Source organism: Diabrotica virgifera, chromosome 3 (genome assembly GCF_917563875.1).
Source record: "Diabrotica virgifera virgifera chromosome 3, PGI_DIABVI_V3a".
Taxonomy (NCBI): Eukaryota; Metazoa; Arthropoda; class Insecta; order Coleoptera; family Chrysomelidae; genus Diabrotica; species Diabrotica virgifera.
The window spans coordinates 185,214,847-185,228,734 of NC_065445.1; the positions used below are offsets into that span (position 1 = coordinate 185,214,847).

The following is a 13,888-nucleotide window of genomic DNA, read 5'->3' on the forward strand; positions in this document are numbered from 1 at the left end:
CCGAGACATAGACATAACAGGAGCGTAAATCTACGCCCAACCTGAAAATGTCAGTCTCAAGTTTTAATTCCCTAATTACTTTAGAGTAAGTAAGATAATGTTTATGAAAAAACAAAAGATGTAGATCTTTGAAACACACTCAGTGATCAAAAGATCCACAGGTACTGGTTTAACGACCACTCGTACGAAATCAAACAAATGAAATAGAGAATGTGGAAAAATCCCCTTACGAATAACTCACACATCCTCTATTTCTGGCTGGGAAAAATTTTTCGAATAGAATCAAAGATCCAAACACCAGTTCTTAGAAATGTGTTTCGCCCTCTTCAACCTCCGTGGGCTCATCGGTAAAGATGAGAGGTTGAATATCTTTAGACACATTCCATCAAAAAAGAAACACATTTCTAAGAACTGGTGTTTGGATCTTTGATTCTATTCGAAAAATTTTTCCCAGCCAGAAATAGTGGATGTGTGAGTTATTCGTAAGGGGATTTTTCCACATTCTCTATTTCATTTGTTTGATTTCGTACGAGTGGTCGTTAAACCAGTACCTGCGGATCTTTTGATCACTGAGTGTGTTTCAAAGATCTACATCTTTTGTTTTTTCATAAACATTATCTTACTTACTCTAAAGTAATTAGGGAATTAAAACTTGAGACTGACATTTTCAGGTTGGGCGTAGATTTACGCTCCTGTTCTGTCTATGTCTCGGATGTTGTTTTTTGATGGAATGTGCCTAAAGATATTCAACCTCTCATCTTTACCGATGAGCCCACGGAGGTTGAAGAGGGCGAAACACATTTCTAAGAACTGGTGTTTGGATCTTTGATTCTATTCGAAAAATTTTTCCCAGCCAGAAATAGTGGATGTGTGAGTTATTCGTAAGGGGATTTTTCCACATTCTCTATTTCATTTGTTTGATTTCGTACGAGTGGTCGTTAAACCAGTACCTGTGGATCTTTTGATCACTGAGTGTGTTTCAAAGATCTACATCTTTTGTTTTTTCATAAACATTATCTTACTTACTCTAAAGTAATTAGGGAATTAAAACTTGAGACTGACATTTTCAGGTTGGGCGTAGATTTACGCTCCTGTTATGTCTATGTCTCGGATGTTGTTTTTTGATGGAATGTGTCTAAAGATATTCAACCTCTCATCTTTACCGATGAGCCCACGGAGGTTGAAGAGGGCGAAACACATTTCTAAGAACTGGTGTTTGGATCTTTGATTCTATTCGAAAAATTTTTCCCAGCCAGAAATAGTGGATGTGTGAGTTATTCGTAAGGGGATTTTTCCACATTCTCTATTTCATTTGTTTGATTTCGTACGAGTGGTCGTTAAACCAGTACCTGTGGATCTTTTGATCACTGAGTGTGTTTCAAAGATCTACATCTTTTGTTTTTTCATAAACATTATCTTACTTACTCTAAAGTAATTAGGGAATTAAAACTTGAGACTGACATTTTCAGGTTGGGCGTAGATTTACGCTCCTGTTATGTCTATGTCTCGGATGTTGTTTTTTGATGGAATGTGTCTAAAGATATTCAACCTCTCATCTTTACCGATGAGCGCACGGAGGTTGAAGAGGGCGAAACACATTTCTAAGAACTGGTGTTTGGATCTTTGATTCTATTCGAAAAAATTTTCCCAGCCAGAAATAGTGGATGTGTGAGTTATTCGTAAGGGGATTTTTCCACATTCTCTATTTCATTTGTTTTATTTCGTACGAGTGGTCGTTAAACCAGTACCTGTGGATCTTTTGATCACTGAGTGTGTTTCAAAGATCTACATCTTTTGTTTTTTCATAAACATTATCTGACTTACTCTAAAGTAATTAGGGAATTAAAACTTGAGACTGACATTTTCAGGTTGGGCGTAGATTTACGCTCCTGTTATGTCTATGTCTCGGATGTTGTTTTTTGATGGAATGTGTCTAAAGATATTCAACCTCTCATCTTTACCGATGAGCCCACGGAGGTTGAAGAGGGCGAAACACATTTCTAAGAACTGGTGTTTGGATCTTTGATTCTATTCGAAAAATTTTTCTCAGCCAGAAATAGTGGATGTGTGAGTTATTCGTAAGGGGATTTTTCCACATTCTCTATTTCATTTGTTTGATTTCGTACGAGTGGTCGTTAAACCAGTACCTGTGGATCTTTTGATCACTGAGTGTGTTTCAAAGATCTACATCTTTTGTTTTTTCATGAAGATAAAGAAGTAACAAACAGTTCGAAACTGTACAATGAACCAAAAATAACATAAATAATAACAGCTCAGAAAATAAGGTGACTGGGAGATGTATAATGGTAGGGGAGGAAAAGTATGCTAAATGTGAAGTCACTCGAGCGCTTTAGGGACCTATTGGGTTGTGATTATTAGTTCCTAAAACCAAAAAATGTTAAGTAAAATTTTCCATTTTAGTGGTCGCTTTCCATTTTTTAATTTAATTTTCCATTTCCAACAATCGTTTTTTCCGATTATAGCGCCATCTATCCATAATTTGAAAAAATGTTTCGAATAAAAGTTGCTTATTTTTACGCAAAGAATCCAAAACGGCAATAAAAAATGGGGGATAACATTTAAGATTTTAAAATAACCCCCCACCCCACCTCCATGGGGGGTCATATTTAGTACCATTCGATAGATTTTTCAAAAATATTGAATACGTTTATTTTGCAGTTTTTCGATCTGTTGGTCATGTCGCGAAATATCGCGGAATTTGTATTTCAAATTTTAAATTTACCCCAACCCCTCTCCGTGGGGGGTCATGTTTGGTATCTTTCGATAGATTTTTGAAAAATATTGAAAACCTAGTTTTTACTTTTTCGATCTGACGTTCATTTCGCGAAATATTCGCTTTTTTTAACTTTGTGACTAACCCATTTCCGTACGCCCCGCTCAAATCATCAGATTTTTGAAATATACACTCTTTTGCATGTACTTAACTTACCTTATCTTAATCTGACAATTTCGATTATTTTTAAGGATCGATTTTTTTCGGACCCCCTGAACGAACGCTACTGTGTTAAGAGCCAATATATGGTAGAGGTACATCTGCTGGGTACCACGTTTCTCCCCATAATATGATAATCTGACGTGCTCGAGTAACTGCAAAAATCCCCGCTTCCCCTACCATAATGGATTGGAACAACAAAATGGCCCAAAATATTAAATAGAAAACCAATTGTAAAGTGAAGACTAGCGGAAAGTCATCATAGTGCATCATCGGAAAGTTGATGCTGATGTGAAAAACGGAGGAAGTAATAAAGAGGCCAGGAAAAACTGTAGGAAAATCGTAAATGTGAATATAATAGATTACCTTGTAATATATAATATTAAACAGAGTCGGTGCCGGCCCATCTCCCTGTTTTATCCCCGCAGGTTAGCCTGTAATATTCGAATTTCACGCCCATGCCCTACTTGATATTCTATAGCAAAAATACCTTTTCGTGTAAAATGTTGTTAACAAGTGTATGTAAAAATCACATCGAATTTTTTAAATAATTAATGACATTTCTAAACATTACAACATACTTATGTGTCATATTTTGATTGATTTTTAAGATCTTATATTCTTATCTTTGAAAAAATCCATATAAATAAACTTGAAACGATTTTATCTCTATTTATTTGTATTTATGTATATAATATAAATATGATTATTTTAAATTTTAATTAGGTAGATAAAACTAATCTCACATTAAAATTATCAAGACATATACTTGATTAATAAGAAAAATTAAAGTCTCCATTGTTAAAAATTCGTTCATCATTCATCATGTTAACACCGGGGTGTAATCTTTCTCATATCAATTTTATTGCACGTGATCAGTGACAGCAAAATGATGAACATAAAAAAATACTATTCCTCTTTTTCAGATTTTTCCCATTTATGAGTTCGCCATTTTCTAGCCAGTTCCCCATAGCACTATATTCCCCCAGTTACCTTCTATGAGGTCTCTATCTGTCATAGAATTTCCCTATGTACGTTTTCCATCTTGTAGCAGGTCTTCATCTCCGTCTTTCTCCTAGCGAATCTCAGTACAATATTTTTTTCGGCCATGGTTTGTACATGCTCGTACCACTGCAGGACTCTGTTTTCCAACTTTTTTGTAATTGAGCATTCTGGTTTCAGTATATTCCATATTTCCTCTGTTCTTATTCCATCATATGGTGATTTGTAGACATCTTCTCATAAAGTCCAGTTCATAAACTGTTCTTATTAAATTTTATTTCATATTGTTGTTGTCATTGACCATATTTCCACTCCACATAAGGTAATATTCATTAGTTGCTCTCAAAGATTCTTTTTTCGTTTTCTTTGGTTGCTATATATTTATACTAGGTATATATTTCTCACCGGTGGCGTTCAAAATCCCGACAGACAAAATCCCGGCAGCCAAAATCCCGACTGCCAGAACACCGACACGCCAGAATCCCGACACGCCAGAATCCCGACACGCAAGAATCCCGACAGGCCAAAATCCCGACATGCAACAATCTTCGCATAAGCAAAAATCCCGACCACTACATTTTCAATATTTATTGTTTCCTTTTCAAATGCAATACCAAATCATATTGTACAGTATTGAAACTGAAAAATGAATTACTTACTAATAAGTACGGGTACTAATTATTAGATATGTATTTTAAAAGAAAAAATCATTAAACACTTCATTTTATAATATAAAAGCTATACTTACTGAAATGGAAGGTTGTAATATTATATGAAAATAAACTTGAATTCAAGATCTGATTATACATATTGTATTATTGCTCTATACATGGTGTTTGGTAAAGAATGGGCCATAACTTAACCTCAGATTCTTGAGGTTAAAATAGGTCGATTTAAGCTAACTTACCTTAGTACAAAAGTTGATAATAACCGAAACACAGGGTGTCAAAGTTAAACTTTTATTTTATTTAATTTTGAATATTTCCTGACAGACATGGGACAATAACACGAAATTTGGTAAGTGGTGCTGATATTGTACAATCTACTAAATTATGTTAAACAAACGTTGCTGGCTACTACCAGAAGCGTACTCTTCATTCGTAACGATAAAGTCATTAGTTTTCGAGATATTTGAAGTTAAAAATGAAAACAATTATTTTGATTAATGTACATATTATGCTCCTTCGTTTTTAGCTTCAAATATCTAGAAAACTAATGACTTAATCGTTACGAATGAAGAGTATGTTTTTTACATAGAAAGTATTGGAGAATCAAAAAATTGTACTAAAATAGCAATTCCGCCAATGGCGTAGAATTTGGGAAGTGTCAACCATTCACGTTCCCCGTCGTACGCCTCTAGTAGTAGCCAGCAACGTTTGTTTAACATAATTTAGTAGACTGTACAATATCAGCACCACTTACCAAATTTCGTGTTATTGTCCCATGTCTGTCAGGAAATATTCAAAATTAAATAAAATAAAAGTTTAACTTTGACACCCTTTATTTCGGTTACTATCAACTTTCGTACTAAACTAAGTTAGCTTAAATCGACCTATTTTAACCTCAGGAATTTAAGGTTAAGCTATGGCCCATTCTTAACCAAACACCCTGTATATTGGCAAAAAAAATTAATTCATGTACCTATGTTAGACATTTTATTTAGAAAATTAGTTCATATTAAATGGTAAATACTTTTGTTAAACGGGTAGAATTTGTTTGGGTTCCATCTCATGCAGACATAATAGGTAATGAAAAAGCTGATCGGGAAGCTAAAGAAGCCTGATATACAAATAGAACAGATAAAGGGCTCCTAGAAATTCCTCATTCCGACATTCAAAACACTATCAAAGAATTTTCAATGAGAATATGGCTCGAAAGATGGAAAAAACTTGACGACAACAAACTACAACGCATCAACCCAAATTTGTCACCAAAAGGGATAATGCCACAAAAACGACGAGATCAAGTCATACAACACCGCTTGAGAATAGGACATACCAGGTTAACCCACGAGTACCTAATGAAGAAAGAACAACAAAAACTGTGCTATGTTTGTGATATTCCTCTGAAAATCGAACACATTATTGTTAGTTGCCCACTCTATCACCTGGAACGATTTCAAAGTGATTTACCAATACCAAGTGATCTGAAAAGTGCTCTGAACTATAGTAAATGTGATAAAATGACTAAGTTTCTAAAACTAACTAAATTGTACAATCTAATATAAAAATAAGCTTAAGTTCTTAATTGTAATTAGTTGTTATAAGCAAACATCTGATTTTAGGTACAACTCTTCCCCGCAATAACCTTTCATGGTTGACGCGGTTTACTTAATAAAAAAAAATACTTTTGTTTAGTAACAAAAAATAAAAAACAGATGGCCATAAACAAAAAACCAGAAACGTTAATGTTAAAACGAACATATCAAACCTGTCGGGATTCTGGCGTGTCGGTATTTTGGCCGTCGGGATTTTGGCTGTCGGGATTTTGGGGTAGACCCATTTCTCACAAGTACCATCTCGGCCTATCATTGAGCCTAAAGACTTATAAGTCTTACAAATCTTAATAGTCTTTTCTTCTATGTACACGTAAGTTCAAATCTGCAACCTCGGATCATCTTGCAGTTAGAAATTTACTTTTGTAAATACATAATATGTTACTTCACACGTACAAAAATATCTCAATCGCGATAAGTCAGGCTATATTTATTTACAACAAATGACAACTGGCATACTAATTTCTTGGTTTGTTTTTCATATGGTCATAATAGACAAGGCGGAAACGGCGGGTTCGTTGGGAAAAATATTCCCATGAGATATTTTTGCATAATCACATTTTTGTGAGTCATCCCAGAATATGGATCAAGAAGTCGCCCACGTGAAAAGTGGGCCAATTTTTTTTTTAACAATTTTTTTTTAATCAAATTGCAAAAATTAATATTTTTGGCCCGGACTATTTTTTTTAGGTTTGTTTGGACCATTCTGGACAAAAAAGCTCTCTTATAATTTTTCTCTAAAGTTGATCTTTTTCGAGTTATAAGCAATTTAAAATTTGAAAATCGCGAAAATGGCCATTTTAAAGACTTAATAACTCGGTTAAAAATTATTATTATGAAAGTCAGAAAGTGACTAAATCAAAGTTTAAAGTCGCCGCTACATGATCCTGAAGAAATCTGTGTCATTAATTTACTACTAAGCTGTTATTTTTAATTAATAAAAAAGACCGGTTAGATCATATTGACGCCGCTGTAAATGTGAGTGCGAGTAAGATGCACAATTGGACTGCTGGAATGGCTTCTCTCTCGCACTCAGAATTTACAGCGGCCGCACACGTGCATGGCGCTTATTATTGTTAGTTAAAAATAACAGCTTAGTAATAAAATAATGACAAAAATTTCTTCAGGATCTAAACTTTGATTTAGTCATATATTGACTTTCATAATAATAACTTTTAACCGAGTTATTAAACCTTGAAAATCGCCATTTTTCGTTTTTTTCAATTTTAAATGGCTTATAAGTCGAAAACGATCAACTTTAGAGAAAAATTAGAGAAAAATTTAGAGAAAAATAAGAGACCTTTTTTGTCCAGAATGGTCCAAAAAATTAAAGAAAAAATTGTTCGGGCCAAAAATATTGATTCTTGCAATTTTATTAAAAAAAAAATTGGCCCACTTTTCACGTGGGCGACTTCTTGAACCTTATTCTGGGATATCTCACGAATGTGATTATGCAAAAAAATCTCATGGGAATATTTTTCCCTTCGAACCCGCCGTTTTCAAGGAAATTGAGATGAAAAAAAGTTATTGGATTTTTAAGATTGATCACTTTAACTAATGATTGACGCTAAATTATTTTAAAAATAACTTAATACAATATAATATGTTTGTACTTACGTATTGGGATGTTCAAGTTCCCTGTGTTCATACTGATTATATTCCTTAATTAGTTCCGAGTCAATGGGGACCTTTACAGGTTCATTCTTATTTAAAGTGGCTCTGTAAAAAATATAAGGATTTACTAAAGTTATTTACGTCCGCATAAACAAACCACAAATAATTAAGCGAAGTAAATAGGTAAATAATAATGTTTTTAATTAGTCCAAGTAATGAAGCTTAAAATAGTACAAAACCTCGCAATTTTTACAGAATCAATAGATTTGCTTGAAAATTTGAGAATAAGTAGTGAGTAGTCCAAGAATCATAGTCTATATGATGCCGAAAGGCGCTTTTACTATGGGGGTGGTTGGCACCCCATAGGGGGGGGGGGTGCAAATTTTTTATTATATTTTGACCACAAAAGTTGGTAAAACATTCATTTTAAGCAAAAAACCTTCTATATATTTTGGTGATAAAAATAATAGTTTTCGATTTATTCGCTATCGAAAGCGTTAGTTTTATATCGAAAAAATTAATGTTTTTAAAAAATTTTCTGCTAATAACTCCAAAAGTTTTCGTTTTATTAAAACAACTTTACTTAACAAAAATGTAGCTTTTGAAAAAATAAACAAAACCGTTTTTTTATTTTCTTTAAGACCAATCGTAATCGAGCTATACTTTATTATATGTTAGCCCTTCTTTGTCAAATGCACATCCTTTTTTAAAGTCTACAATATTATTTGTTTGCATCTGGTAGCTAGTACAAATGCAAATCTTCACATTGAGATGGACACGTTTACATCACTTGCGCCTAACGCGCGTTTCGACAACGCGCGATTACAACTATATACAATTTTTTATTCAGGCCGTTCGTATGTTAACGCGCGCCTAATAGTCCTGTCGCCAGGGGGGGTACAACGGCCTCCTGTATTCAGATGGACTTACCCAAGTTTTTTTTATGTATTTTGACCTGTAGAACACGAATTTTTTGGGTAACAGTTGATCCGGATGTCGATAAGATTGTTATAAACCAAGAAGTTGAGGAATCACATAACAGCGATTTCTCGCAAAACAAAACATTTTTTTGTATTTTTTGGTCCATTTTAACCAAAAAATGTTCCTACAAATTTTTTCGTAGGATGCATAGTTTTCGAGATAAACGCGGTTGAACTTTCAAAAAATCGAAAAATTGGAATTTTTGAACCCGAAAAACTTTTGATTAAAAAATAAAATAGCAATTCTTCTTACCGCATTTGAAAGTTCAAGTCAAATTATATCGGTTTTAATTATTTGTATTGCCAAAAATGTATTATTTTATACATACTAGGTGTAATACACCTAGTGCTTGAGTGAAGTTTCAATGATTTCTCATTTAAAATCGAACGAGTACGTAGAGGAGGTAAAAGTGCAAGCGGGGCTATTTCTAAGTAGCATGCATTAAAACGCATGTATTAGGCACGGGAAACAGTATGTGTTTATAGCTTTTTTTAACACTCAAAAAAATAAATTTTTAGCAATGCAAATATTCAAAACAGATATAATTTGACTTAAGCTTTTAAAGGCGGTAAGCAGAATTGCTATTTTATTTTTTATTCAAACGTTATTCGGGTTCAAAAATTGCAATTTTTCCATTTTTTGAAAGTTCAACCGCGTTTATCTCGAAAACTATGCATCCTACGAAAAAACTTGTAGGAACATTTTTTGGTTAGAATGACCCAAAAAATACAAAAAAATGTTTTGTTTTGCGAGAAATCGCTGTTATCTAATTCCTCAACTTCTTTGTTTATAACAATCTTATCGACATCCGGATCAACTGTTACCCAAAAAATTCGTGTTCTACGGGTCAAAATACATAAAAAAAACTTGGGTAAGTCCATCTGAATTAAGAAGGCCGTTGTACCCCCCCCCCTGGCGACAGGACTATAATGTATATACCTAAATTAAAAACGATATGACTATTTGAAGCACAAATCTGGGTACAGCAACTGTATCAACAGTTGGTAGGTAATACCAACATACAACAACTTCGACGATTCCAATCGAAAGTATTGCGCCAAATCGGAAATGCCCTTGGTATCTCACGAACCTTAGATTACACCAGGATCTACAGTTATTGAACATATCAGTTAGCGAAGCAGTAGCTATCTGCTGCAAACTCTGCATACATGGATCTGCTCAACATTCCATACGAAAGAAAATTAAACCCTTACCATTTGTAGTATCCTTAGTTACCCTCTGTAAGTAACTCTGTAGATTTGGAGAAACAGAGTATATGTACTGTCATAATGCGGTGAAATAGCAAGTTTCTAATTTGATGTTTTTTAAAACTTTTCTAGAATTTTTTGGCCTTATAATACTCATATTTTTATTGTAGTCCGTTCTTTAACGGTAAAATATTGCAAAACCTCTAAATTTTAAAGAACCGCTTGGGTTGACATGAAATTTGGCGTACCCATAGCTAATAAGTCAAAGAAAAAAAGTGATATTGTGCCGATATGTGCTTTTGCCCTGGGGGTGGTTTTCACCCCCTCTTGGAGGTGAAAAAATATTCGTCCAAAGTAAGTCAGGAAATGGATAAACCGGCTAATTTTAAGTAACTTTTGTTCTATAGAGTTTTTTCACCAAGTCAATATTTTTCGAGTTATTTGGTAGTGAATATGTTCATTTTTTCAACAAAATAACCAAGCTTTTAGACGGTTTTCCGCAAATAACTCAAATAGTAAGTATTTTGTCGAAAAAATGTTCGTAGCAAAAATATAGCGTGTAAAAAATTTAAAAAAATGGTGTATATATCTCGTGTCTACACCTAGTAGAAGCAAAGTTATAGCTAATGAAAAATAGGTTCATATTCGTCAAATTTCAAATGGAATACTTTAACGTGAAATAACCAAAAATGAACACATTTTGGGGAAAACTCATTACAACTTATTTAAAGTGTTTAAAAAAGCTTCATTTTTGTTTAAAAAAAAATTCTAGCATCAAATGTAAACAAGTTACGCTCAAAATAAAGTTAGTCCCTTTTGGTTTTGGTAAAAAAATCGAGAAAATCACCCCCTAATTAGTATCTTAAATGAACTTAATCGTTACGACTTCACAAGTTTCTTGACTCGTGTATGTATTGTTTATATGATCTGTAAATTTCATCGGTTCAAAGTCCTTCTTATTGAAAGGGCTGTAGTTAAAAGGGGTTGAACGAATCACTGATCACGAATGTATGCAAATTTAGAAACACCAAATCGACACCCCCATCGAACAAGGTTGTAACTCAAGTTACATCTTTTTTCAGATTTCAACACAGGCAAATTCAGCAAAAAATTGCGCACACGTCAATATAAACGACATAGTTTAATTCTCAATAATTTGGCTAATAAGAAGTTGTATTTTAAGTTACGTATGCCATTTTACTCCATTTTAGCTTGAAGAAGGCAGTAACACTGGATACTCCCTATGTAAAATATTTACTTTCTTTATACTTGACGATTAACAAGGTTTTTAAATGAGTTACAACTTTGTTGCACGTATGCTTAATTTATAACGTATTCAAACATATGGTGCATCTCATAAGTCAAATTATCGAAATAAAAGTAAAAACGGATTTACGGAGTTTTTTTTTCTTTTTGGTAGTTGCGGTGGACAAAATAAGTATCGAATAGTGTTTGCTACGTACTTATATGTAGTGAAAAAGTTTAATATTAACATTACACATGTATTTTTAGAAATAGCACATTCACAAAACGAGGGTGGTTCAATGCATGCCCTTATAGAAAAACAGAAAAAAACATTGAGTGGTATATCCTCCACACCAATGGTTAACCATGATACGATATGCCAAAGCATCAGGCAAGCCTAAATCCGTAAATGAAATAAATCTGAAGCAAATTCTAAATTTTGACCCATTTAAGGGCACACATGTTAATTTTGAAGTAGATATTAATAGTAAAAGAGTAAAGTAATAAACTAAAATGGTTTAAAATTAAATATTTACAGCTACGCAATAAAAATGCGAAAAATTTGAGATATTTTATACCATGATTTTTTCATAGTGATAGAAGTTGTGTTGAATATTATTGTTATTGTAAAATTTATAATTTCCAATTAAAATTGTGTAAACTGTGAGTTGGTATTTTGTTTAAATAAACCATAAAAACTAATTTTCTCCTAGCTATATTGCAAATAACTCAAAACATACAACCTTTTACTAGTTAAACGGGAGAAATAAATAACACGGAGAGTGTAAAATCTCAAGGTTGTATCTCAATCAAACTCAAGATTCTCAATAGCTAATAAAATTACAAAGCATACATCTCACAGTAATCCCTTATTATGTTATAAATATCATATCACATTAGTGTAAAAGGGTCTAATCATTTCGCTACAAATTTTTAAAAATTCTTGTTTTCGTTTTTTGCCTCTCCTGTAAAATCGCTAAAAATGAGTTACAACCTTGTTCGAAGGGGGTGTCGAAATTTTAATCAACTTTTGTCTAACAGTAAAACAAAAAAATACATGATATTCAGAAAAGCAATGCTGACTTTTTTTGTTTTTCGAGATTTTTGGTATCTCTAACAATTTTTAAGTTATTTTGAAAAAAAGCATATTTTTCAAAATTAAAATTTTAAAAATTTTAATTTAAAACCAAATTTTTTCAAAAATAAGGACTTTGAATCGATGAAACTTACAGATCATATAAAAACAACATAAGTAAAATAATTTGTGGAGCGGTAACGTATACTTTCATTTAAGTTGCTAATTAGGGGGTGGTCTTCCCGATTTTTTTTTTGTCAAAACAAAAGGGACCAACTTTAATTTGAGCGTAACTTGCTTAAAATTAATGCTAGAAACTTTTTGTAAAAACAGAAATAAAGCTTTTTTTAAACACTTTAAAAAAATTGAATGGGTTTTCCCCAAAAAGTGCTTAATTTTTTGGATATTTCACGTCGAAATATTCTATTTGAAATTTGGTGAATATGAATCTACTTTTCATTGGCTATAACTGTGGTTCTACGAGATCCAGAGACCTAACGCGTACACCATTTTTTTTACTATTTTATAGGCTATATTTTTAAATAAAAACATTTTTTTTGACAAAATACTTACTTTTTGAGTTATTTGTGAAAAACCATCTAAAAATGTGGTTATTTTGTTGAAAAATGAACATATTCACTCGCAAATAACTCGAAAAGTGTTGACTTAAAAAGGGCCGGTATTTCCAACCTCACTTAAGCCCAAGCTTACTTTAAGCCTTTGCTTAAGCTTAGATGCCTGTATTTCCACTTCAATTTGAGGCTTAAGCCTAGGCTTAAACCAAATAATTTTAAGCTCGCGCGGGAGTTGGTTTAAGCATTTGCTTAAAATTTATTTTCTGTTTTTTGAGGTTGTTTCTATAGATTATTAATTATAGAGTTGTTTTGAAAACCAACTTTTAAGTAATAACGTTATTATTGGATTATTAAATAATAATCTATTAATTTATTAATCGTAATAACGATTATTAAAATTCTTACTACTTTTGGAAGGTGTAGGCACATGAAAATTGTTTATTTCTACAATGCTTGGTAGGTATATTTATTTTACAAAAATAAACTTACATTCCAATTTGACATTTTAAGGAATAAAACAAAATTACAAAGACGGATCTATTGCTTATGCAAAATAACAATAAAAATATAACCAGAGAAAATATAGACAATAAACTAAAAACACATGTACCATGTACACAAAATTAAGCGAAGTAAAAATAACATTGATACAGATGACAAGATAAAATTAAATGTCAATAGTAGTGGTTTTTAACTCAGAACAGTTAGCTCTGGCACTTTGACGTATTCAGAGGTACCAAACCAATTAACTTTACAGCTGAGCATCAGTTTAGTTACGAGAATGATGGAAATACGGCACCCAGCTTAAGCTTCTCCTTAACTTTTGACACAGGCTTAGCTAAGCAAAAGCTTAAGTAGCTATTGAAATACCGGCCCTAGCGAAAAAGCTCTATAGTCCAGGGCGCATCTGTTTTGAGATGGACGTTGAGAGGTGACTCAAATTTTTTTGCAGAAATTGCT

The 13,888-nt window shown here is 32.8% G+C and overlaps 1 protein-coding gene across 2 annotated transcripts in view; it reads right to left on the reverse strand.

Annotated features, from left to right (window-relative positions):
• LOC114328095 (proton-coupled amino acid transporter-like protein pathetic) overlaps positions 1 to 13,888 on the reverse strand; it is a 148,735-nt gene that overhangs the window by 52,484 nt on the left and 82,363 nt on the right. For both annotated transcript variants that reach the window (XM_050645741.1, XM_028276859.2), the window contains one exon: positions 7,848 to 7,949. In XM_050645741.1, the coding sequence (XP_050501698.1) occupies positions 7,848 to 7,949 (102 nt within the window). The remainder of the gene's footprint in view (positions 1 to 7,847; positions 7,950 to 13,888) is intronic.